Source organism: Rana temporaria, chromosome 9 (assembly GCF_905171775.1).
Source record: "Rana temporaria chromosome 9, aRanTem1.1, whole genome shotgun sequence".
Lineage (NCBI taxonomy): Eukaryota > Metazoa > Chordata > Amphibia > Anura > Ranidae > Rana > Rana temporaria.
In genome coordinates this window covers 49,256,163-49,282,263 of record NC_053497.1, presented here as the reverse complement: position 1 = coordinate 49,282,263, position 26,101 = coordinate 49,256,163, and the positions used below count along the sequence as shown (strand labels likewise).

The window sequence follows — 26,101 nt, the reverse complement described above, 5'->3', positions numbered from 1 at the left end:
TGATGATTGTTCCAACCACTACTGCTGTATCCTCTTCCAGGATGAAGGGGACGAGTCTAAGCAGCAGGCGGAGAAGTCGGTGAGAACCGCTGACTACTGCTCCTATTTGTGCGTCCATCGTCATGTCTGAGTCAAAGATTCCGAGGCTTTTGACTTTGTTGCTTGGGGTGATGGTTTGTCCAAGGATGGTGGGTGGTGTCCATGTGGTCCTAGAGTTGGATTTCTGATTTGCGTGAAGGGAGACGCAAAGACGGCTGCTCTCCGCCCCCCCCCCCAAACAGCTCAGCGCTCCAATGATTGACAGTCGGCAGCTCTCCGCTGGGTGAGGTGAGGTGAGAGAACCGAGCTATCAGCGGTGTTCGATGGCTCGGTTCTCTGCAGAGGCATGGGGACAGATGCCACATCAGTCCGGTGCTGGGTAACTCACCTAGGTAAGTATGAATCAAAAATAAATAAAAAACCTGACAAACATTTTTAAAGCCTCTTTACGTATAGTCGACTATAAAGCCTGTGTGCATTTATGGAGCAGTAAAAGGCCAGGAAATTGAACTAAACTCTGCACATCATGGAAATAGGACACATCTCAAGGTTGTTGGGTAAAGATAAGAGATGGTGCATGCACTACAGAGCAACTGCATTGAAAGCATGTGACTAAATATCTAGAGTTTGCAATTTTGATACTAGAGGGTCCACCAATATCAGTTTATCCAACGTCATCTAGTGCACGCGGTACGCTCCACCACAAATCCATAGTTGTACTGCAAGACAAAAACAACAGATTGGATGTTAGAACTTCACTCAGTTATAAAGGCATGTGTGGATCATTTTGCAACCTTGGTTTTACATGAGCATCAAAACACTGAATACTTATCTAGTGCATTTGTACTGCTGACTAGCTGTTGGCCCGGTCATTCCCATTTGGATTTGCTTATAAGCAAACAGCATTAAAGTGGAACTAAAGTTCCACTGTCACAAAACATGGAGCAGGCAGGCTTTTTATTGCAGAAGGGACATACAATAATAAAATACACCTACCTGTCAGCTCACAGTCCTTTCTGGTATGTAAACTTAGCTGTGCATGCGCAGCTCAGCTTATATCACGAGCACAGTCCCTGTATGCAGAGATGACTGCACTTGAGAAGGAATAATATCATACTGTGCTGGCCAATGAATTCAGCTGAAGATACCAACAAGGCACGAGTACCAATGAAGTAAAGGTAAGTTTAGCTTCGCTGGGGCAGTTTAGTGTGTGAGCAGCAGTCCATTTTAGGCTGCAGTGACATTTAGCAGGGGAGCGGTGTGTTGTGCGTTTTTCAACATCATACAGCTTTCTTTTTTTCGGGAACTTTATTTGACATGTACGGAGTGACTTTTCATACATGTCATCGCACAGCAGCACAGTGCATTACACTTGCTGTGACATGTGGTGCCATTCAGTAAGATGCAAAATTAAAAAGTATGTCTGCATTTCATCACCCCCTGACTGCATGGCACCTCCGGGCTGTGTTGTAGTGAGAACAGGACACAAAAACACTATTGTTTTCTATTTGCTTTATCTGACCTAGTATGAACAGGTCCTAATTGGGCACTTCCAAATATTATAATGTGAATGGAAGGTGGGGAATATGCTTGAGAACTAACTCTTCCTGGAGTAGTCAGTTCAAAGGTACATTACAAGTGAATAAAAAAATAATTCACGGAAAGAAAAAACAAACACACTCCAAAGCATTTAGAATACAAAATTGTTCTGCTATTTTTCTGCTGTGGCTGGACTTTGTACAGAGTGGCCCTAATATTTAGGATACGTTGAGCTCAAGGACGAATCGCTGTAATGCAGACTACCTAAATAAAAACATAATGCACTCACATTAACTCCAGTTAAAATCAGCATTGGAAATCCGCCTGGGAAAGTTACCAACCTTAAAGGCCCTGGCGACGACATTCTTATGACGAAACGCATAGGGTCAACGCTGTATCCTGGCCCAGGCCTAGGGCAGCACTTTGCAAGGGGGCAGCACAGAAAGTGTCCCCGCCATCTTGCGCTACACTGTTAGAAAAATTTGTCTAATGCCCCCATAAAGCGGCCGTACTGCTTCCAGTATGCCGGCAGTTGGCGTTTTACAACTGTGGGGGGGGGGCGTCTTTTCTAAATTTGACTGTCCTATCATCCTGGACCACAAACACTGTGCTATATGTTTTCTGCTGCACCATTGGCATGGTTATATTTTCTTAGTCCTCTCCATAAAATTTTCAGAAATTTGTGTTTAAAGTAGAACTATAGGCAACACTTATTTTTTCATTTTGGATAGAGCAAGGGAAGGTTATAGCCCCTGTCAGTTTATTTTTTACCATCTCCGTCCCATTGCAGAGATTTCCCTTCACTTCCTGCCCCATAGCCAAACAGGAAGTGAGAGGAAATCTATGCAAATTAAGGGAATCCATTGCCCCCCCCCCCCCCCCCCAGGCCCTCAAAACTAGTGCCCCGACTCGAACATTTCAGGACAGGTCTTAAACAGCAAGGGGTGTGGCCTTGACAGGAAGGGGTGGGCCATATTTAAAGTAGGAGGTGCACGAATTTAGTCAGGCCTAGGGCAGCACAAAACCTAAATACACTACTGCGTAGGGTGGAGGCTAGCACGTGAGGTCATCACGGTACGAGAATGAAGCAGAGTGCGGCCATCTTTTAGGTTGGAAACCTTTCAAAGTGGCTTTTCAATGCTGATTTTAACTGGAGTTAATGTGAGTGGCTTTTTATACTTTAAATTGTGCTATAAAAAAATAATTATTACGCTGTGAGGATGCCTGATTTGTTTTATTGAGAAAAATACATTGCAGACCTCGGGGGGCTTGTTGGAGAGACATCTCTGGCTTGACTAAGAATCGGGAAGGAACCATATTTGACGGGATATTGGAAGAAGGGGGTCGTTTCTCGAGCTGCCTGGGCAATCACATGTGTGTGTGTTTTTGACTCTCAGTAATAGGGTGGTCAACTGTATTTGGTAAGAGGCTATTGGTGGAGGTGGTGGTTTCTAATCAGGATCTCTGTTCCCGCTCACCTTATCAAGCTGTGATTTCTCCTAAGGGAAATGGACTTTATGCGCATTTAGTTTATTAATGAAAGCGCTGCATTTTTATATTGTTCTGTTTGTGACCAGTAAATGCGCTAGCAGCTTTCGGGCAAGTCTAAGTGCAGATATTCTTGTGTTTTACTTTCATTGCAGACTACCTGCATTCTGGGCATTTATCCCTGGACACATACAGCCCTAAAACATTAGTATCACTCGGTGTACTGTCCAGTCCTGTGCAGCTGCAGCAGGTTTCATAGAGTTCTTCAAGCTGCTGGCAGCTGGGCTGATCGGTACATCTCTGCCTTCTGCCCACACCTAAACACCAGGCTATCATTCATCGTGCATGAGGCCTAAGCAGTTTAAAAAACAAAATCTCTCACGTAACCGAGCCCTAATGCAAATATTTAACTTTTCTCACCTCATTTTCAATGTCAGCCAGGGTTTTGATTCGAAGATCATGCAAGTTTGGTGAGAGAATCTAGTATGGGAAGCAATAAGAACACATCTGTTAAACAGGTACACTTTGGATATAAATTGTGAATATTACATAGGTTTCCTACTTTTCAAGACACTGGGCTAGATTCAGATAGAGATACGACGGCGTATCTCCTGATACGCCGTCGTATCTCTGAGTTCCGTCGGTCGGATCTATGCGCCCGATTCATAGAATCAGGTTCCGCATAGATCTCCCTAAGATCCGACAAGTGTAAGTGACTTACACCGTCGGATCTTAGGCTGCAATCTCATGCTGGCCACTAGGTGGCGCTTCCGTTTGTATACGCGAGGAATATGCAAATGAGGAGTTACGCCGAACGACCGCCCGGCGCATTTTTTTGTACGTCGTTTGCGTTCGGCTTTTTCCGGCGTATAGTTACCCCTGCTATATGCGGCGTATCCCAAGTATGGCTGCCGTTCCCGGGTCGAATTTTGAATTTTTTACATTGTTTGCATAAGTCGTTCGCGAATACGGATGGACGCAATTTACGTTCACGTCGAAACCAATGACGTCCTAGCGACGTCATTAGGAGCAATGCACGCTGGGAAATTTAGTGGATGGCGCATGCGCAGTTCGTTCGGCGCGGGGACGCGCCCGATTTAAATTTTACACGCCCCCTAGCTGCGGAATTTGAATTCAGCCGGGGATTTACGATACGCCGCCGCAACTTTACAGGCAAGTGCTTTCTGAATTAAGCACTTGCCTCAAAAACTTGCGGCGGCGTAACGTAAATCAGATAGGTCAGCGGATCTTTAGATCCACGTAACCTATCTGAATCTGGCCCTATAACTTTGAAAATCCAAGGAAAGTGTTTTAAAGTGGTTAGCACTTCCGCCTAGCAGCACTGTGGTCATCAATTCAAATCCCAAACTACGGCAGTACCTGCAGAGTTTGCATGTTCTATGTTCTCCCCGTACCTGCACAGGTTTCCTCCAGTTACTCAGATTTCCTCTCACATCCAAAGACACGGTGGCAGGTTAATTGGCCCCTGTCTAAATGGTTTTAGTATGTGTATCTATGAATGTGAGTTAGGGTACTTAGATTGTAAGCTCCTTGAGGGCAGAGAAGTTCCCAGCTGGATGTTATTGGTAGGTGGTGGGCCTAGATTTTTTTTCCCCACATTGGTGGAAGTCCACTTGAATGTGACCACAACTATTTGCAAGATTTGGGATCCTCAGCTTTTCCATCACCCTGTGATGAAGAGTAACGTGAATCTCAATCAGTGATGTGACTGTAAGTTAGGATCTGAACTAACTAGATTTGCTTTTTATTGAATTTCTAAATAACGGGGGGGACCTCAATTTTGTCTTTAAAAACACCTTCTTGCTCCTAATTTAACCACTTCAGCCCTGGACCATTTGGCTGCAAAATGACCAGGCTACTTTTTGCAATTTGGTAATTTTTGCAATTTGGCACTGCGTCGCTTTAACTGACAATTGCGCGGTCGTGCGACGTGACACAAATAGAGCTTTCTTTTGGTGGTATTTGATCAGCTCTGCTGTTTTTATTTTTTGCGCTAAAAAAATAAATAAAAATAGAGTAACAGACTCGCTGATCACAGAGCGCTCTTCGTGTGCCCTGCAGGGGTCGCGTAGGCCACTCAAGCATGGGTGAATGTCTATTGACGCCCTCCCGGCAAAGTAGGTCCGCGCTGTAGCCGTCATTCGGCTATAGTGCGGCTCTAAAGCGGTTAACAATTATCACATGAAAAATGTTAGCTAGGTCTTCAAGATCATGTGCTACAGTCTTATTTTATAGTAAAAATTGCCCAAAGAGTAATAGTGCACTGTTCAATGCGATCATTTGGAATTGAAGGGAAGATATGAAATAGTTAGTTGGGTATTTTACAGTGATTTACATAATACTTACAGAAGGCTCTGCAATTCTGCTTTCAAACATTGGGTGGATTGTAAATGGAATTCCATCAACAGCTGGAAAAGAGCATTGTGATAAAAATAAAAAATAAAATAAACTACTATATTCACAGTATTGTTTTTCATGACCATAAACAATATTGAATATATATATGTTTTCCCTAGGCATTCATGACCTATAGTCACAAAAGAATTCAGACCTAAAACTCTAGCTGACCATACACTAGTAGAATTTTGTTGGAATTTTTACCACCTATACTGACAACTCACCAGATATTCCATAGACATTGGACTCATATATAGGATGTTCAGTGAGGGAAGATCCTCGATTCAGTTTTGGAGCAGAAGCTTCATTTGTGCTGTGGTTGGAAAAATAGACAATTTGCAAACAGTAATGTTAAAGTAGATCAATGGTCTTATTTAAAAAAAACACTATATTAAAAAAAAGTATTGGGATGCCTACCTTTACAGGCACATGAACTTTAAAAGGGGGGGTTCCATCCACGTTTTATTTATTTAAAAAGTCAGCAGCTACAAGCTTATCTGTCCTACTCGCCTGCGATTTCAGCCCCCCGAGGCCGATCCCTGGATCCTAGCAGCTCCCGGCGCCGCCATCCTCAGTAAGGCTTCACTGCCCATTTCCTACTGCGCATGCTCGAGCCGCGCGGCTCTTTGTGAATGGGCCGGCTGCTCTCTGGGATACACGTAGTTCCCAGAATGCAGCGCACCCCATTCACCAGAAGACACCGTGACTAGGACGGAGGAAGAAGATCCACCGCGGACGATGAAGAGGCAGATTACGTACTTCCGCATAGCAACTGCTATTTCTGGTAAGTATATAAAAAGAAAAAACATTTTTTTGGGGGATTTTTGGAAAAAAAAATAAAAATTTCAGGGTGGAACTCCACTTTAATGGCATCCCAGCCTTAGTCCGCAGAGTTCAATATTGAGTTTGCCCACCCTTTGCAGCTATAACAGCTTCAACTCTTCTGGGAAGTTTGGAAAAGCTGATTGGTGCACAGCTGCACCAGATTTTGTACTCTTCAGTTTTAGTAAATCAACCTAATTGCCTTAGGCCCCTTTCACATTACAGCGGGAGCCGCGGTGGCGGTATATCCCCGCTAAAAAAATACCGTCGGGATTGCCGCGGGAATCAGCCGCTAGCGGTGCGGTAATAACCCCCGCTAGCAGCCGATAAAGGGTTAATACCGGCCGCAATGCACCTCTATAGAGGCGCATTGCAGGCGGTATTGCCGCGGTTTCCCATTGTTTTCAATGGGAAGGAGCAGTATACATGCGGCTCCTCTCACCGCTCCAAAGATGCCGCTGACAGGAGATTTTTTTCTCTCCCGCCAGCGCATTGCCTCAGTGTGAAAGCCCTCTGGCTTTCACATTGATTAGGCAGTGAAGGAGTTTTTCCGGCGGTATAGCAGCGCTATTTTTAGCGCTGTACCGCCTGAAAAACCCCTCAGTGTGAAAGGGGTCTTAGGGCAAGAGGAAATTTCCCAAATACAAGCAAATGTTCCAATGAAGATCCTCTGCCAACTCTCTAATCGCGACTATGGAAAATCTCAGCAGATCAGAAACTCTTGGAGCTTCTCCTAATGGCGCTCAGATCAGCAGAGGTACCCAACACAGGTCCTATAGTGAAATCTATCGAGATTCTAATAACATTTGCTGCTCAAGTCCTGAGGAAGGGGAGGCTTTTGTCCTCTGAAACGCATTGGCTGTAGTGGATATTAACCAATAAATTATTTAAATCTTTAAGTGATACAAACCTTCGTACTAGGCATCCTCAGTACACATCCAGGAGTTTATAGTACACTGCTTTAAATACAGGTTTAGTTTAAAACAGGAGTTAAAAGGAAGCTGAATGGAGACACAGCCAGAGTATTGGGAGGGAATCGGGGGTCTTACCAAGTCCAGGACACTTACACTGGCTGAGCTGGACTGCCGCTGTCTAGAGAAAGTCCTCTGACACCCGTCGTAACATTTCGAGGCTTTGGTGTCGGTTTGGGGGAAGTTACTGGAACCTTCTTGCACCATAAAGCCAGGCCGCTCATATCACTGTGGGTAGAAAACATAGAAAATAGAGTTGGTATAACACTGAAAAAGATATCTATATAAATGGTAAGTATCCATGATGTCCATTCTTTAGATTCTACAATATCTTTTCTAACCAGCACTAGTGAAAACTATTGGCGTCACCCATTCTTTTTCCCAATTTTGGAACTAGGTTTAAAAGGCCTAAAGAAAATAGGTGCTTCTCGGGGGGGGGGGGGGGTGATGTGGCAGTATATATATAGAAACAACATAATTTCTTAGAAAAGCTCCACCTTACTAAAAAACATTCCATGAACTCCAATCAGCAAATTTAGCTAGGCTGAGAGGATGTCATCAGTTTGCTGCCAGAACCAGGGGACGTGGCTACACGTGACACGTTACTGATGACCATTCCCGATCACGGGGAACGGTCATGAGTGGCAGTGTCACTAGGCAGAATACGGAAATGCTTTGTTTACAAAGGCATTCATCTGTTCTGCTCTTGCCGACCGCAATCGTGGGACTCACGGGAACATCGAGTTTCCTGGACACGCAGCAGCATTCGCGAGGCACGCGGCGGGTGCGCACCCGCTGGGCGGCAGACTTAAAGGGACGTACCTGTACGCCAATCTGCCTGCCCGGGCCATTCTGTCTACGTAAATAGGCGTGCTGCGGTCGGCAAGTGGTTAACCACTTAAGGACCACCTAACGCCAATATACGTCGGCAGAATGGCACCGCTGGGCACAATCACGTACCTGTACGTCCTCTTTAAGCGCCCAGCCCGCGACCCAGTCCGAAGCGCCATGACCCGATCGCCGCCGGAGTCCCGCGATCGCTCACAGGAGCTGAAGAACGGGGAGAGGTGTGTGTAAACACACCTTCCCCGTTCTTCACAGGGGCAGTGTCACTGATCGTCTGTTCCCTGATATAGGGAAAGACGATCAGTGACGTCACAAGTCCAGCTCCGCCCCCCCTACAGTTAGAAACACACATGAGGTCACACATAACCCATACAGCGCCCCCTAGTGGTTAACTCCTAAACTACAACTGTCATTTTCACAATAATCAATGCATTTTTATAGCACTTTTTGCTGTGAAAATGACAATGGTCCCAAAAATTGTCCGATGTGTCCACCATAATGTCGCAGTCACGAAAAAAACAAAAAAACGCTGATCGTCGCCATTAGTAGTAAAAAAATAAATTATTATTAATAAAAATGCCATAAAACTATCCCCTATTTTGTAGACGCTATAAATTTTACGCAAACCAATCGTTAAACGCTTAGTGATTTTTTTTTACCAAAAATAGGTAGAAGAATACGTATCGGCCTAAACTGAGGGAAAAAAAATTATATCTTTTTTGGGGATATTTATTATAGTAAAAAGTAAAAAATATAGATTTTTTTTAAAAAATTTCGCTCTATTTTTGTTTATAGCGCAAAAAATAAAAAACCGAAGAGGTGATCAAATACCACCAAAAGAAAGCTCTATTTGTGGGAAAAAGAGGACGCCAATTTTATTTGGGAGCCAAGTCGTACGACCGCGCAATTGTCAGTTAAAGCAGCGCAGTGCCGAATCGCAAAAAGGGGCCTGGTCCTTTACCTGCATATTGGTCCGGGTCTTAAGTGGTTAAGGAATAAAAACATTGACAGAGATTAAATTACCGCAGAGCACTGTACACGTTAACAATATCCAGCCAGGGAAACGTTTCCTTTTAAACAAAAGAGTCAGTGAAAGATGAGGAAATACTACAATGTACATTTTATTAGTCTGTCACATACCCAAGTCGTGTATATGGTGCACCAAGCGACTTATTCTTCACAGTCAGTTTAAGATCGGCGACGGCAGATTCTGCAGTATGTATCGGAGTCATCTTCATGCAAAGCCTTTTCTTCTTTGGCACAGTAATCTCTGAAGAGGCAGGAACAGGGAGTGTAACAAAACCAAACCTAACCTAAAAAGTCCCGGTAACATCTACAATGGTTCTTAGACCTGGTAACTCTTCATATAGTCTTTAAATCCAAACTAAATCCTTTAGGGCAGGGGTCTCAATATAGTATATGCAGGGACCTGCATTTTCTGCACAAAACGCAACCTCTGGTAGGACACATATAGCCAGATTCAGGAAAAGTTACGCCGGCGTATCTTAGCTGTCTATTTACGTCGGCCGCTAGGGGCGTGTACGCTGATTTACGCCTAGAAGGCGTAAATCAGCGAGATACGCCTATTCACGAACGTACACTTCCCGTCGCAGTAAAGATACGCCGTTTAGGTAAGGCGTTTTCAGGCCTAAAGATATTCCACCAAAAAGATGGCGCAGCCAATGTTAAGTATGGACGTCGGTACCGCGTAAAATTTTTACGTCGTTTGCGTAAGTCGTCCGTGATTGGGGCTGGGCGTAATTTACGTTCACGCCGAAACCAATAAGTCTTTGCGGCGTAATTTGGAGCATGCACACTGGGATATGTCCACGGACGGCGCATGCGCCGTTTGTTCAAAACGTCAATCACGTCGGGTCACGATTCATTAGCATAAAACACGCCCACCTCTTCACAATTTGAATTAGGCATGCTTAGGCCGGCACATTTATGCTACGCCGCCGTAACTTAGGACGCAAGTGCTTTGTGAATACAGCACTTGCCTCTCTAACTTACGGCGGCATAGCGTATATGAGATACGCTACGCCTGCCTAACGTTAGGCACATCTACGTGAATCCAGCTAATAGAAAACAATGATTTCTTTGTGCCTCAATCACAATACAATGTTGCGTTGATATGTGGAGAAAAATGCAACTTGCTGCATTTTGCAGCAGCACATTGGATGGCATACTCTGGTGACCCTAAAATAATTGGGAAAGGATGATAGTAATGCCAACTGGCTAAATATAGCGAAAACAGTATTGCTTCAATGAATAACCACATCCATAGATTGCCAGATCCGTCCCTGTGAAAATAATCCCAGCACAACAGATCTATTATGGTCAGTCCTCTTTATTATCTCATAAAAGACTTGTAAAAACTTCAATATAAAGTACAATATCTATCTGAATATGTGGCTCACATTATGGTAACCAAGCTCTGTGGTGCAGGGAATGATGTCAGATTAGGTTCAACCATTTGGGCCTGGGAGCGGACACCGTTCTCCTTTACAAGCGACCTCCCTCCAGGGATTGGCCACCCCAAAGAGCAGCATCATTGTTCCTTTGTCGCCATTTCTCTTTTTTACATCATTAGGACCTGGCCGTCTCTCCTTGCTTCTTCAGCCATAGACACCCCACCCACCCCCTGATGACGCGACGGCAGACTTTGCACATAGAGAGGTCTGGGACGGAGACAATTTACACACAGTTTTATGAATGGAGAATAGTAATGTCTCATAGGATATCAACAGCACATATCCTAGGTGGCATGACATGTTTCCTTAATTCACAGGACTCTACTGTATGCAAACAGTCACATAGCCACATATCTCCCTGTGCATGCATGAGGTCTGTGCCAGGCCTCTTTATGGTAATGGGAAGGATCATTCACCTGCAATAGTGTGCCCACACACACACACACACATACAGTATCTCACAAAAGTGAGTATACCCCTCACATTTGTTGTAAATATGTTATTATATCTTTTTATGTGACAACACTGAAGAAATTACACTTTGCTACAATGTAAAGTAGTGAGTGTACAGCTTGTATAAAAGTGTAAATTTGCTCTCCCCTCAAAATAACTCAACACAGCCATTAATGTCTAAACCACTGGCAACAAAGGTGAGTACACCCCTAAGTAAAAATGTCCAAATTGGGCCCAATAAGACATTTTCCCCTCCCAAATGTCATGTGACTCGTTAGTGTTACAAGGTCTCAGGTGTGAATGGGGAGGCAGGTGTGTTAAATTCGGTGTTATCGCTCTCACTCTCTCATACTGGTCACTGGAAGTTTACTATGGCACCTCATGGCAAAGAACTCTCTGAGGAACTGAAAAAAAAAAAAAAAAAAAATACAAAAAAAAAAAGAATTGCTACTCTACATAAAGATGGCCTAGGCTATAAGAAGATTGTCAAGATCCTGAAACTGAGCTGCAGCACGGTGGCCAAGATCATACAGCGGTTTAACAGGACAAGTCCCACTCAGAACAGGCCTCGCCATGGTTGACCAAGGAGGTTGAGTGCACATGTTCAGCGTCATATCCAGAGGTTGTCTTTTGGGAAATAGATGTATGAGTGCTGCCAGCATTGCTGCAGAGGTTGAAGGGGTGGGGGGTCAGCCTGTCAGTGCGCCGCACACTGCATCAAATTGGTCTGCATGGCTATCATCCCAGAAGGAAGCCTCTTCTAAAGATGATGCATAAGAAAGCCCACAGACAAGCAGACTAAGGACATGGATTACTGGAACCATGTCCTGTGGTCTGATGAGACCAAGATAAACTTATTTGGCTCAGATGGTGACAAGAGTGTGTGGCGGCAACCAGATGAGGAGTACAAAGACAAGTGTGTCTTGCCTACAGTCAAGCATGGTGGTGGGAGTGTCATGGTCTGGGGCTGCATGAGTGCTGCCAGCACAGGGGAGCTACAGTTCCTTGAGGGAACCATGAATGCCAACATGTACTGTGACATACTGAAGCAGAGCATGATCCCCTCCCTTCAGAGACTGAGCTGCAATGCAGTATTTCAACATGATAACGACCACAAAAAAGCTGAGGGTAAAGGTGATGGACTGGCCAAGCATGTCTCCAGATCTAAACCCTATTGAGCATCTGTGGGGCATCCTCAAAACGGAAGGTGGAGGTGCACAAGGTCTCTAACATCCACCAGCTCTGTGATGTCGTCATGGAGGAGTGGAAGAGGACTCCAGTGGCAATCTATAAAGCTCTGGTGAACTCCATGCCCAAGAGCAGGGATCCTCAAACTACGGCCCTCCAGCTGTTGTTGAACTACACATCCCATGAGGCATTGTAAAACTCTGACATTCACAGACATGACTAGGCATGATGGGAATTGTAGTTCCTGAACAACTGGAGGGCCATAGTTTGAAGACCCATGCTCAAGAGGGTTAAGTCAGTGCTGGAAAAGAAAGGTGGCCACACCAAATATGGACACTTTGGGCCCAATTTGGACATTTTCACCTAGGAATGTACTCACTTTTGTTGCCAGCGGTTTAGATATCAATGGCTGTGTGTCGAGTTATTTTGAGGGGACAGCAAATTTACACTGTTATACAAGCTGTACAGAAAGAAGAAAAAGAAAGGCGCACCAGCCTAGTATATTACCGTTGACAATTTATTAAATAGATATGATAAAATAAAACTACTCACAAAAGGAATGGTATAAAAAGGCTTGTCAACAACGGTATGATGAATACCCCTCGAGCCACACTCCCAGATAGGGGGGGGGGAAGAAGGTGTGGCCCTGCCGGCTGACGCGTTTCAAGGCAACAGGAACCTCTTCATCAGAGCTCAGCAGTGAGCAGGAGTTTGTGTTTTTGTCTACAAGCTGTACAGCCATGGCCAAAAGTTTGAGAATGACACAAACACTAATTTTCACAAAGTCTGCTGCCTCAGTTTTTGAGATGGGGAAATTGCATATACTCCAGAATGTTATGAAGAGTGATCAGACGAATTGCAATTAATTGCAAAGTTCCTCTTTGCCATGAAAATTAACTTAATCCCATAAAAAAAAATTCCACTGCATTTGTGAAGAAGGCTTCAGGGTGCCCAAGAAAGTCCAGCAAGCGCCAGGACCGTCTCCTAAAGAGGATTCAGCTGCGGGATCGGAGTGCCACCAGTGCAGAGCTTGCTCAGGAATGGCAGCAGGCAGGTGTGAGCGCATCTGCCCGCACAGTGAGGCGAAGACTTTTGGAAGATGGCCTGGTGTCAAGAAGGGCATCAAAGAAGCCACTTCGCTCCAAAAAAACATCAGGGACAGATTGATCCTCTGCAGAAAATATGGTGAATGGACTGCTGAGGACTGGGGCAAAGTCATATTCTCCGATGAAGCCTCTTTCCGATTTGGGGCATCAGGAAAAGGGCTTGTCCGGAAAAGAAAAGGTGAGCGCTACCATCAGTCCTGTGTCATGCCAACAGTAAAGCATCCTGAGACCATTCATGTGTGTGGTTGCTTCTCATCCAAGGGAGTGGGCTTCGCTCACAATTTTGCCCAAAAACACAGCCATGAATAAAGAATGGTACCAAAACACCCTCCAACAGCAACTTCTTCCAACAATCCAACAACAGTTTGGTGAAGAACAATGCATTTTCCAGCACGATGGAGCGCCGTGCCATAAGGCAAAAGTGATAACTAAGTGGCTCGGGGACCAAAACGTTGACATTTTGGGTCCATGGCCTGGAAACTCCCCAGATCTTAATCCCATTGAGAACTTGTGGTCAATCCTCAAGAGGCGGGTGGACAAACAAAAACCCACTAATTCTGACAAACTCCAAGAAGTGATTATGAAAGAATGGGTTGCTATCAGTCAGGAATTGGCCCAGAAGTTGATTGAGAGCATGCCCAGTCGAATTGCAGAGGTCCTGAAAAAGAAGGGCCAACGCTGCAAATACTGACTCTTTCCATAAATGTCATGTAATTGTCGATAAAAGCCTTTGAAACGTATGAAGTGCGTGTAATTAGATTTCACTACATCACAGAAACAACTGAAACAAAGATCTAAAAGCAGTTTAGCAGCAAACTTTGTGAAAACTAATATTTGTGTCATTCTCAAAACTTTTGGCCACAACTGTACACTCACTACTTTACATTGTAGCAAAGTGTCATTTCTTCAGTGTTGTCACATAAAAGATATAATAAAATATGTGAGGGGTGTACTCACTTTTGTGAGATACAGTATATACAACATGTGTGGGTATATACATGTGTGGGCCATATTCACAGCCGAGATACGCCGTCGTATCTCTCAGAGTATCTATGCGGCTGATTTCATAGAATCAGTTACGCATAGATATCCCTAAGATCCGACAGGTGTAATTGTTTGACACTGTCGGATCTTAGGATGCAATACCGCGGCCGCCGCTGGGGGGAGTTTGCGTCGTAAACCAGCGTTGGGTATGCAAATTAGTAGTTACGGCGATCCACAACGGTTTTTCGCGTTCGCTACGTCGCTGCTAGTCTAGTTTCCCATCGCAAAGTTAGTCGTCGTTTTAGGTGCCCTAACTTTACACAGCACACGTATGTGCTGTATAAAGTATGGTCGTCGTTCCCGCGTCGAAATGTAAAAATGTTTTCTTCTTGCGTAAGACGTCCGGTAATACGGAAGTACGCTACGCACGTCGCCGTTCGAAAAAATGACGTCACTTCGCACAAAGCACGGCGGGAAATTCAAAAGGGAGCATGCGCAGTAGGTCCGGTGCGGGAGCGCGCCTAATTTAAATGGCACACGCCCCTTTGAATTACGTGGGCTTATGCCGGAGGCCGCCGGCGGAAGTTTTCTCGCAAGTGCTTTGTGAATCAGGCACTTGCGATGAAAACTTGCGGTGGTGGAACGTATCTACGATACGTTACGCCGCCGCGATTTTACGCCGCCGCGATTCTACATGAATCTGGCCCTATGTCACTATGTTTGCCAAGGTGTGTGTGGTGTTTGCAGAAAATATTCCCAGAGGGTTAAACACAGAAGGTCAGATGGTCCCAAGGAGAGATTAGTTGGAGGAGTACAATCCGTAGCAGATCAATAAAGCACGATTGTCAAGCTCCTGCTAACAAATCACTCCGGACACAATATATACATCCGGTATAAAATATAATTGTGGGATAACGAGTCAGCTTGCTAGGATGATTCAAGCACTATGTAGTCTTGGGTTTTAAATAAAGAACAGGTTATTCAGGAAGCTAGGGTCACATGTTCCAGGGAAGTTATACCAGTATTATTAGTCAGCTAAAACAGACACAATGGGGTTGATTTACTAAAGGCTAATAGGCTGCGTACTTTGCAAAGTGCAGTTGCTCCAGATTTTAGTAAATGAGGTAAAGTTCCACTTTGCAAAGAATACACAATCACATGCAAGAACATTTAAAAAAAAGTTTTTTTGCATGAACATGATTGGATAATGAAAATCAGCAGAGCTTTTGCTCATTTACTAAGCTCTGGAGCAAATGCACTTTGCAAAGTGCACAGTCTATTTGCCTTTAGTAAATCAACCCCTATAGGTTTGCATATATGTATGTGTTGTAACACATGTTCTATCCAAGTACAGTAAAACCTTGGATTGCAAGCCTAATTCGTTCCAGAAACATGCTTGTAATCCAAAGCACTTGTATATCAAAGCAAATTTTCCCATAAGAAATAATGTAAATTCAAATGATTCGGTCCACAACCATTTATTCATAAATCCTTCAGTTAATAGTCCATATAAAAAGATTATCGCAATGTGATAGGTTGTGTAACCATAAAATGTCCATCCACAAATGGAAGCCTCCATAAGGGGATTAGAAGCAAAATCCAGCAGGAGCTACAGAGTATAAAAGAGAAGAGGGGCGCATCTAAGTGTAGCAATATGGTTACATTTAATGAAGGTACAACATTTAGCAACTCACATGGTTAATGATTAAAAAGAGGCACATCTAAGTATACAGGGATCCGGGTAAAGCTGTCCACATAGACCGTCCTCCTTACTGCTGACTCTCACCGCTGTCAGTCTGCAATTGTGACTGGGAAGACTACCCTGCAGTAGAGCGATCTGAAAGTGAGGCTTGAACCGCTCGTGGAGCGCAGCGTGGAAGGGATGACGTAGATGGCGGTGCGGAGTACAGTCTATGTGGACAGCTTCACCCCAGATGCCTGCATACTAATCATCAACCATGTGAGTTGCTAAATGTTGTACCTTCATTAACCACTTCCCGACCGCCGCATGTACATATACGTCGGCAGAATGGCACGTACAGGCACATTGGCGTACCTGTACGTCCCTGCCTAGACGTGGGTCCCCCCCGCTACACGCGGCGGTCGGGTTCCGCGATCTCCCCGGAGCTGAAGAACGAGGAGAGCCGTATGTAAACACGGCTTCCCCGTGCTTCACTGTGGTGCTGCATCGATCGAGTGATCCCTTATATAGGGAGACTCGATCGATGACGTCATTCCTACAGCCACACCCCCCTACAGTTGTAAACACACACTAAGTGAACACTAAATTCTACAGCTCCCCCTGTGGTTAACTCCCAAACTGCAACTGTCATTTTCACAATAAAGAATGCAATTTAAATGCATTTTTTGCTGTGAAAATGACAATGGTCCCAAAAATGTGTCAAAATTGTCCGAAGTGTCCGCCATAATGTCGCAATCACGGAAAAAAAAAAAAAAAAAAAAAAAAAAAAAAAAAAATCGCTGATCGCCGCCATTAGTAGTAAAAAAAAAAAAAAATTAATAAAAATGCAATAAAACTATCCCCTATTTTGTAAACGCTATAAATTGTGCGCAAACCAACCGATAAACGCTTATTGCGATTTTTTTTTACCAAAAATAGGTAGAAGAATACGTATCGGCCTAAACTGAAGAAAAAAAAAATGTTATATATGTTTTTGGGGGATATTTATTATAGCAAAAAATATTGCATTTTTTTCAAAATTGTCGCTCTATTTTTGTTTATAGCGCAAAAAATTAAAACCGCAAAGGTGATCAAATACCACCAAAAGAAAGCTCTATTTGTGGTGAAAAAAGGACGCCAATTTTGTTTGGGAGCCACATCGCACGACCGCGCAATTGTCTGTTAAAGCGACGCAGTGCCGAATTGTAAAAACCCCTTGGGTCAGGTAGCAGCATATTGGTCCGGTCCTTAAGTGGTTAAATGTAACCATATTGCTACACTTGGAGGTACCTCCCTTCTTTTTTTTTTACTCAGTTGTGACATGACACTACTCTTATATCAAGACATCACTTGTATATCAAGGCAAAATGTATTAAAAATGTTGCTTATCTTGCAAAACGCTCTCAAACCAAGTTACTCTCAAACCAAGGTTTTACTGTACTTACTTGGATCTATGTATTCCCCGATAAAAGCATATCCAACCGGTAAAGGGGACTTTTCATGCAACATAATAACATCTGTGATCACTTGTTCTATATTCTAAAAAAAAAAAACAAAAAAAAAACACAAATGTGAAGATCATTACCATTTGTAGAGATTGCATTTTCTCTCAGCAATTCATTAATATACAACTCCGGGGCGCAAAAACAAAAAATAACCCTGTGGTGTACCCCATCAGTTAAATTCTCACTAAAGCATCACAGAAGGCAAAACTTTTTTTTTTATTAGTTTATATATAAGTATTACAAGAATTGACCCTATACAAGACAGGTATATATATGAAAATCATCTACATATACTTTCAGGGTACAGTGTATACCTTCCTTTAATGCCATATATTCCCTGTCTAAAGTAAAAAATTGCTCCATATTAGCTTAGAAAACAGGTCGGATGTTGCGATTATAGTATATACAATCCAACATTCCAAAAAAGAAAGAAAAAAACTTTTTTTTTTTTTTTTTCTTTAGAGTGGAGAGGGATTAGAACACCTGTCATTTGTTTATATTGCCGTCTCTGCCCCCATTGGGGAGACTCTCTATTTGTCCTGTTTACCATTATCATTAAAAGAAAAGCCAAATTTTGGGTTGACATAAAAAAAATAAAAAAAAAACAGGAAAAGAGTGGAAATCTTCAAATGGGGACACTAGTTCTGGTGACACCCCCTGGATTCCTTCACTTTGGTGGAATTTCGTCTTGTTTTGGCTTTGGGACAAGGACAAAAGAGAAATCTGCCCTAAGGGACACATGGCAAAAAAAATAAATAAAAAAAAAAAACGACCCAACAAGGGTTACAACCCTTCCTTGTGCGATCAGAAAAAAGTTTGTCCTTTAGTTCTACTTTAAGTCTAGGGGTAGAAGAATAAGGTGTAATGCACATCACCGAAGGAGAAAAAATTACCTGTTTGCTAAATTTTATAACAAACTACGATTTATTTTTTTCAAAAATGTCAATCTTTTTTTGTTTCTTTTTAAAAAATAAAAAACCCTGTGGTGATTAAATACCACCAAAAGAAAGCTCGATTTGAACAAAATGATAAAAAATGCCATTTGGGTACAGTGTTGCATGACCACACAATTGGTATTCGAAGTGTGAGCACCGAAAGCTGAAAATTGGATTGGGCAGGAAGGGGGTATAAGTGCCCAGTAGGAAAGTGGTTAAAATCCCTGCAAGGTACACAGATCACCCAAAGAAGAAATAATCAACCCTTTGTCTGAAATTGCTTCTGAAAACCTACAGTGCACTGCCTAGGATATGAGGGTGCCTAGGCAATCCTGTGCCCTATAGGCTCATAGCGGTAGATCTACTGTCTGAAATCTAAAACACTGCTGCTACTGATTGTCATGCCGCATACACACGATAATTTTTCGGGTTGTAAAAAACAATGTTTTTCAAGCTCTAGAAATGTATTTTTTTTTTTTCAACTTGATCATTAAAACAGCTTTGCCTACACACGATCGCGAAAAAAAAAAATGCTCTAGCAAAGTGCGGTGACGTACAACGGCACTATAAAGGGGAAGTTCCATTCGGATGGCGCCACCCTTGGGGCTGCTTTAGCTGATTCCTTGTTAGTAAAAGACGATTCGCGCTTTTCTGTCTGTTACAGCGTGATGAATGTGCTTACTCCATTACGAATGGTAGTTTTACCAGAACGAGCACTCCCGTCTCATAACTTGCTTCTGAGCATGCGCGGATTTTTCACGTCATTAAAGCCCACACACGATAATTTTTTGCAACCCGAAAAACGACAACGTTAAAAACGTTGGGAAAAAATAGAACATGTTTGAAAAAAAATTTTGTCCATTTTTTAGAACCCGAAAAATGCTCTGAAGCCCACACACGATCGTTTTTAAAGACATAAAAAAAACCATCATTTTTTTATAACCCAAAAAACGATCGTGTGTACGCGGCATTTGTCTCAGGAGATTTAGGGCGAGATTTGCTGATGACACTATTGTGCTGCTCACTGTTCTTCTTTCAGGAGGTTCTGACATGAGGAATAAAAACCCTGCCTCCAAGCAGGATGGCCACCTCCACACACAGACACAATACAGAGCAAACTACAAGGTTTCACAAAAAGTTTCCACACTTTTTTTAACTCTATTAAAAAAAAAAAAAAGCGGAAACTTTTTGAAGACTTGTTGTATAATACATCAGTAATGGGGAAAAAGATCAGCTGCAGGGATGTTTTGCTTAAAGAATTTAACAATACCTCCGATGTAGACTCTGTGCTGCAAGTCAGATACAGAGCAGATTTCTGATTAAATCCCTTCAGAAAATTGGCAGACGCTCCTTCCACAGTGGCTACAATCTGCGGGAAAATCAAATCAAAGTAAGCAAGCAGAAATAAAAAGTACAAAATGTATATCAACACCGAGACAATTCCAATATTTGTAGCTTAGTGGCTGTAGTGGAGAAATTGTGCGTGTTATCCACCGACGAATGAATAAAGTTTGGAGTTTAAACGTTACCCTTTATTGGCCAATTTAACCGCTTGCCAACAGCCACGCGACTATATACGTCGGTAGAATGGGGACATACCTGTACGTCCCCTTTAAATCGCGGCATAGTGGGCACGCATGCTCTGTGAGTGTGATCGCAGGTCCCACGGAATCGATGTCCGCCGGGGGCCCACCATCGTGTCACAGAGAGACTGAACGGGGAGATGCCTATGTAAACAAGGCATTTCTCTGTCCTGCCTAGCAACATGACAGAGATCTACTGTTCCCCGTCATCGGGAGCAGTGATGTCTGTCAAGTGCTAGCAAGACTATCCCCCCACAGTTAGGGAGTGATTCTAGGACACACTTAACCCCTTTTTATTTTTAACAGAGAAGTTTATTAGCCAATTCAGCACTCCAGTACAGTCAATTTGTAGTGTTACAGTAGCATACAGGTATAGGCATCAATAATTCAGTTCACTCCAGGGAGTCACCTCCTATTGAGTAGTATCAATAACCTATCTATCTGTGGTAGGTATTGCTTACCATTATCACCTCGCAAACCTTTAGGCATATCATTCACATAAGAATGGACAGCGTAATTGATTGGGGGTTGGGTTCATTGAGGTGGGGGGGGGGGGGAGGGGCAGGGCAGGGGGAGCACCTTGAGAATGAAACATCCAGCAGTACTTATGGGGGGGAGGGGAGCCCAGAATTTAGTCACAAGCATCTATCCATGTGCACCATACTTTATCACATTTCCCTGGACATTGACTGCTCTCATTGGCAAGTCCAAACAGGGGCAGCACCGAGTTCACAGAGTTCTGCAGAAAGGCGTGAGTGGGCGGGGGCCCATCTTCCACAGTCGGACTTGTATTATCGATAGACTGCAAGCATGCAGATTTGCACGCTCGTAGTTCATTGCCGCTGCTCTGTGTGTCCATTCAGACATGGAGTCGTGTCTAAGCGCTGCCCCCTCTCTCTGCTCATTGGCTTACTTTGATTGACAGCAGCGGGAGCCAATAGTGCTCGCTGTGTGTCTCAGCCAATCAGGAGGGAGAGTCCCGGACAGACGAGTCTCCCGTGCAACATCACTGGATCAAGATGGGGCTCTGGAAGTATTAGGTGGCTGATGCACACAGAAAGTTTCTCATCTTAAAGCGGAGTTCCAGGCAAAAATTTAACTCCCCATCCCCACTTTTTTGGGGATATATATATTTTTTCTGTTCCTTTATGGCATGTTTTCTTTGGGACTTCCATCCCATGCCGTCGCAGCGAGTTACGTCACTTCCACGGTTTTATTGTGCCCTCCTCCTTGCTCCTGTTGCCTTCTGGGACTTCGTGTCCCAGAAAACAATGTGAGCATTCAGGAAGTGCCGTGCGACTCAGGCATGCGTATCAGGAAACAGTTTTTTCTTACTTGCAATGCCAGAGCCTGCACCCGAAGCCGGTGGACGGATCGGCTTGAGGGGTGCCGACATTGCGGGTTCCCTGGTCAGGTAAATGCCCTTATATTAAAATCAGCAGCTACAGCATTAGCACTGTATGGGTTAATTGCTTGTTTTTGGGACTGGAGAGTGGAGATATAATTACCTTATCCGCGATACTTTGAGTGCAAGACCGGGTCCTGCTGCTCCTGCCACCCCGCACAACCATGTACTTGTGCATGGACTGTTACTGACATCATCATGCTCATAGACCAGCTCTGGATGTGAGGACGGCAGGAACAGTCCACTGCTGGACGCGGGGGAGCACTGTTTTCTGGAGGATCGAAGGATCGGGTAAGTAAAGTCTTTCTGTGTGCCCCTGGACAAAACGACAGTTAACCCATGCAGTGCGGACACAGGCTCACTGCACTGGGGGGGGGGGGGGGATCCCTGAGTTCTGCTTTAACCTTGAAATACATTTAGGGGTAGATTTACATATATCCGCGTATCTTTGCGGCGGCGTAACGTATCCGATTTATGTTACACCTCCGCAACTTAGACGGGCAAGTGCTGTATTCTCAAAGCACTTGCTCCGTAAGTTGCGGCGGCGTAGCGTAAATCGGCCCGCATAAGCCCGCCTAATTCAAATGTGGGACAGGGGGGCGTGTTTTATGTTAATGTTCTGTGACCCAACGTGATTGACGTTTTTCCCGAACGGCGCATGCGCCGTCCATGGAATTTCCCAGTGTGCATAGCTCCTAATACGCCGCAAGGACATCATTGGTTTCGACGTGAACGTAAATGACGTCCAGCCCCATTCACGGACGACTTACGCCGTAACTTTTTAAAATTTCGACGCGGGAACGACGACCATACTTAACATTGGTACACCGCACTTATGCCACCATATAGCAGGGGTAACTATACGCCAGGAAAAGCCCAACGTAAACGGCGTAACTGTACTGCGTCTGCCGGGCGTACGTTCGTGAATGCGCGTATCTAGCTGATTTACATATTTTGACGCATAAATCAGCGTACACGCCCCTAGCAGCCAGCGTAAATATGCAGTTACGATACGACGGCGTAAGAGACTTACGCTGGTCGGATCTAAGGGAAATCTATGCGTAACTGATTCTAAGAATTGGGCGCATAGATACGACGGCGCAACTCAGAGATACGACGGCGTATCTGGAGATACGCCGTCGTATCTCCTCTGAGAATATGGCCCTATGTATGAAATTTCGCCTTTAATGCCGATTTAGTATCATCATAGACAATCGGAGTGAGGGGATATATGAGGGTGGGAAGAGGGGAGAATAACTTCATTCAATAAAAAGCGGTAATATTACATTTGAAAATCCGCCCTTTGGAGCATGGCTCTTCCATGAGGTGGATTTTATTAATACGCAATGCCAACTCTACAACTTCACTCCCAGAGGTGATTTGGCGCTTTCCAGTGTTCAAGGATTAGGTACTGCATTTAGTAAATAGGGATAGTTTCTTCCGTACTTAGGAGATGCATCCTAGACATATTGTAAACCAGGGCTCGACAAATCCCGGGCGCCAGGTCACCATGGCGACTAGAAATAGGGTCCTGGCGACTTTGCTTGGAAGGGTGGCACCATCTGGTGGTGAGCCGTTGGTATTACAAGTTATTACCACCAGATGTGTAATCTGGCGCCATCTAGTGGTGGCCGTTGGTATTACAAGTTAAGTATTACAAGTTAAACAGCAATTCTAATGTAATTTTTCACTATTTTCACTGCCATCTTCTTCCCTCTAATTAGAACCGCCAAACATTATATATATTTTTTATCCTAACACCCTAGAGAATAAAATGGCGATCGTTGCAATACTTTCTGTCACGCCGTATTTGCGCAGCGGTCTTGCAAGCGCACTTTTTTGGGGAAAAAAATTACACTTTTTTTAATTAAAAAATAAGACAACAGTAAAGTTATCCCCATTTTTTTTAATATTATGAAAGATAATGTTACGCCGAGTAAATTGATACCCAACATGCCACGCTTCAAAATTACGTCCGCTCGTGGAATGGCGTCAAACTTTTACCCTTTAAATGTCGCCTATGGAGATTTTAAAAAACTCTACAGGTTGCATGTTTTGAGTTACAGAGTAGGTCTAGGGCTAGAATTATTGCTCTCGCTCTACCAATCGCGGCGATACCTTACATGTGTGGTTTGAACACCGTTTACATATGCGGTCGCTGCTCACATATGTGTTCGCTTCTGCGCGCAAGCTCGTCGGGACGGGGCGCGTTTTCTGGCTCCTAACTTTTTTAGCTGGCTCCTAGATTCCAAGCAAATTTGTCAAACCCTGTTGTAAACCCAAGGATCCCATGGGAGAGTCACAATGGTGACCCAGTAAGGTTGAGCATGACCACCAGATGTGCAATAACGTTCCTGGAACTAGTCCACACCTCCACCATAGAGTTTAGATCAAGACATCCCATCAACAAGCCTCTGAGTTCTGATTTATCGCCCTGTAAACAATCTTTGCACTCATAACATTTATTAAGAAGAGAACCCAACAGTGAAGACAGAATATGCATGCATATGAATAAGCCCAGCTGTGATAGGTTAGGAGATCATTACACCAAACAAAACGATATTATAAATGTGTATCAGCTGGGCATTTAATTGTTTCAGCTAGAGGTACACTTATATAAAAAGGAAAAAAAGGAAAACTTACCAAGTTGTGGGCTTTGGGGCACAGTGACTGGCCGGATGTCCATGCAAGGCCTGTAAGAGGCTTGGAACTGCCCTCCATTATATGGAATGGCCTATAAAGGCACTGCAAGAAAATTATGGAATTATTAAAAATGTTTATCAAAACAAGCCTGACACATGTATCTGCCCATGTAGAGTATTCCATAACTGCACAGAAACGGTGTACTTTTTGCATTCAATCTGACTCGCGTGACCCAGGCCATCCCTAGAGCCTGACCGCGAGGGACCCAGACCATCCCTAGAGCCTGACCGCGAGGGACCCAGACCATCCCTAGAGCCTGACCGCGAGGGACCCAGACCATCCCTAGAGCCTGACCGCGAGGGACCCAGACCATCCCTAGAGCCTGACCGCGAGGGACCCAGACCATCCCTAGAGCCTGACCGCGAGGGACCCAGACCATCCCTAGAGCCTGACCGTGAGGGACCCAGACCATCCCTAGAGCCTGACCACGAGGGACCCAGACCATCCCTAGAGCCTGAACATGAAGGACCCAGACCACCCCTAATGTCTGACCACGAGGGACCCAGACCATCCCTAGAGCCTGACCACGAGGGACCCAGACCATCCCTAGAGCCTGACCACGAGGGACCCAGACCATCCCTAGAGTCTGACCACGAGGGACCCAGACCATCCCTAGAGTCTGACCACGAGGGACCCAGACCATCCCTAGAGTCTGACCACGAGGGACCCAGACCATCCCTAGAGCCTGGCCATGAGTGACCCAGCCCATCCCTAGAGCCTGACCACGAGGTCCCAGACCATCCCTAGAGCATGGCCATGAGTGACCCAGACCATCCCTAGAGCATGGCCATGAGTGACCCAGACCATCCCTAGAGCCTGGCCATGAGTGACCCAGCCCATCCCTAGAGCCTGACCACGAGGTCCCAGACCATCCCTAGAGCCTGACCACGAGGTCCCAGACCATCCCTAGAGCCTGACCACGAGGTCCCAGACCATCCCTAGAGCCTGACCACGAGTGACCCAGACCGTCCCTAGAGCCTGACCATGAGTGACCCAGACCGTCCCTACAGCCTGACCATGAGTGACCCAGACCATCCCTAGAGCCTGACCATGAGTGACCCAGACCATCCCTAGAGCCTGACCATGAGTGACCCAGACCATCCCTAGAGCCTGACCATGAGTGACCCAGACCATCCCTAGAGCCTGACCATGAGTGACCCAGACCATCCCTAGAGCCTGACCATGAGTGACCCAGACCATCCCTAGAGCCTGACCATGAGTGACCCAGACCATCCCTAGAGCCTGACCATGAGTGACCCAGACCATCCCTAGAGCCTGACCATGAGTGACCCAGACCATCCCTAGAGTCTGACCACGAGGGACCCAGACCATCCCTAGAGCCTGACCACGAGCGACCCAGCCCATCCCTAGAGCCTGACCATCAGTGACCCAAGCCATCCCAAGAGCATGACCACAAGTGTGAGCGGGACCATGAGTGACCCTGACTACACCTAGAGCCAGACCTTGCACTATGTAGGTTACCCACCCAGACCCCTTCACTATGTACATTACATACTACTGAGTCCTGCACACTGTACCTAGGCTGTTTTAAGCTCCTCCCACTATTACCTACATTTTGCCACACCCACTGTTTGCCATGGTATGCTGCTATTACTCCCACCAATCATCACACCCCCATTCTCAGGAATTGAGATTCTCTAACATTCTCAGGGGAATACATTTCCGGTGTCACCAGCTTCCTCCATATCACACAGTTAGTAGTGAGGAGCATTCCCTACAGATCGTCCAGCCGGTACAGTGATCAGTTCTGTAGAGAGCACACTGCCAGTACACTAATATCACGTACATCCAGCCCCCCTCAGTGCCCGGATAATAACAATTCCCCGGGTACCTTTCTACAGGACGAAGTTCTGTACAAGTCCAACAAGTTCTCCTCTTCCTGGATGGGAGTCACCTAGGGACAGGTAGACACACCCCCCTACAGCACGGAGAGCCGCACC

At 44.8% G+C, this 26,101-nt stretch overlaps 1 protein-coding gene across 1 annotated transcript; it reads right to left on the bottom strand.

The window, feature by feature from the left end:
* Positions 1-467: 467 nt before the first annotated feature.
* Positions 468-26,101, bottom strand: MVB12A (multivesicular body subunit 12A). Its single transcript, XM_040323391.1, has 10 exons — positions 25,993-26,101; positions 24,081-24,182; positions 19,720-19,818; positions 17,455-17,548; positions 9,264-9,393; positions 7,374-7,505; positions 5,709-5,797; positions 5,434-5,495; positions 3,487-3,546; positions 468-758 (listed from the first exon to the last, which is right to left on the bottom strand). Exons 2-10 carry the CDS (start codon positions 24,156-24,158, stop codon positions 714-716), a joined length of 789 nt encoding a protein of 262 aa, XP_040179325.1. The 5' UTR covers positions 24,159-24,182; positions 25,993-26,101; the 3' UTR covers positions 468-713.

Bases quoted from the DNA above. Each gene is read 5' to 3' on its own strand.
- MVB12A (XM_040323391.1), bottom strand. From the start codon at position 24,158: ATGGAGGGCAGTTCCAAGCCTCTTACAGGCCTTGCATGGACATCCGGC. The intron at 17,549-19,719 runs GTATTGTTAAAT...TTTTTTTTTTAG, and splicing joins GCACAGAGTCTACATCGGAG to AATATAGAACAAGTGATCAC. The intron at 5,798-7,373 runs GTAAGTGTCCTG...TTCCAACCACAG, and splicing joins GGCAGTCCAGCTCAGCCAGT to CACAAATGAAGCTTCTGCTC.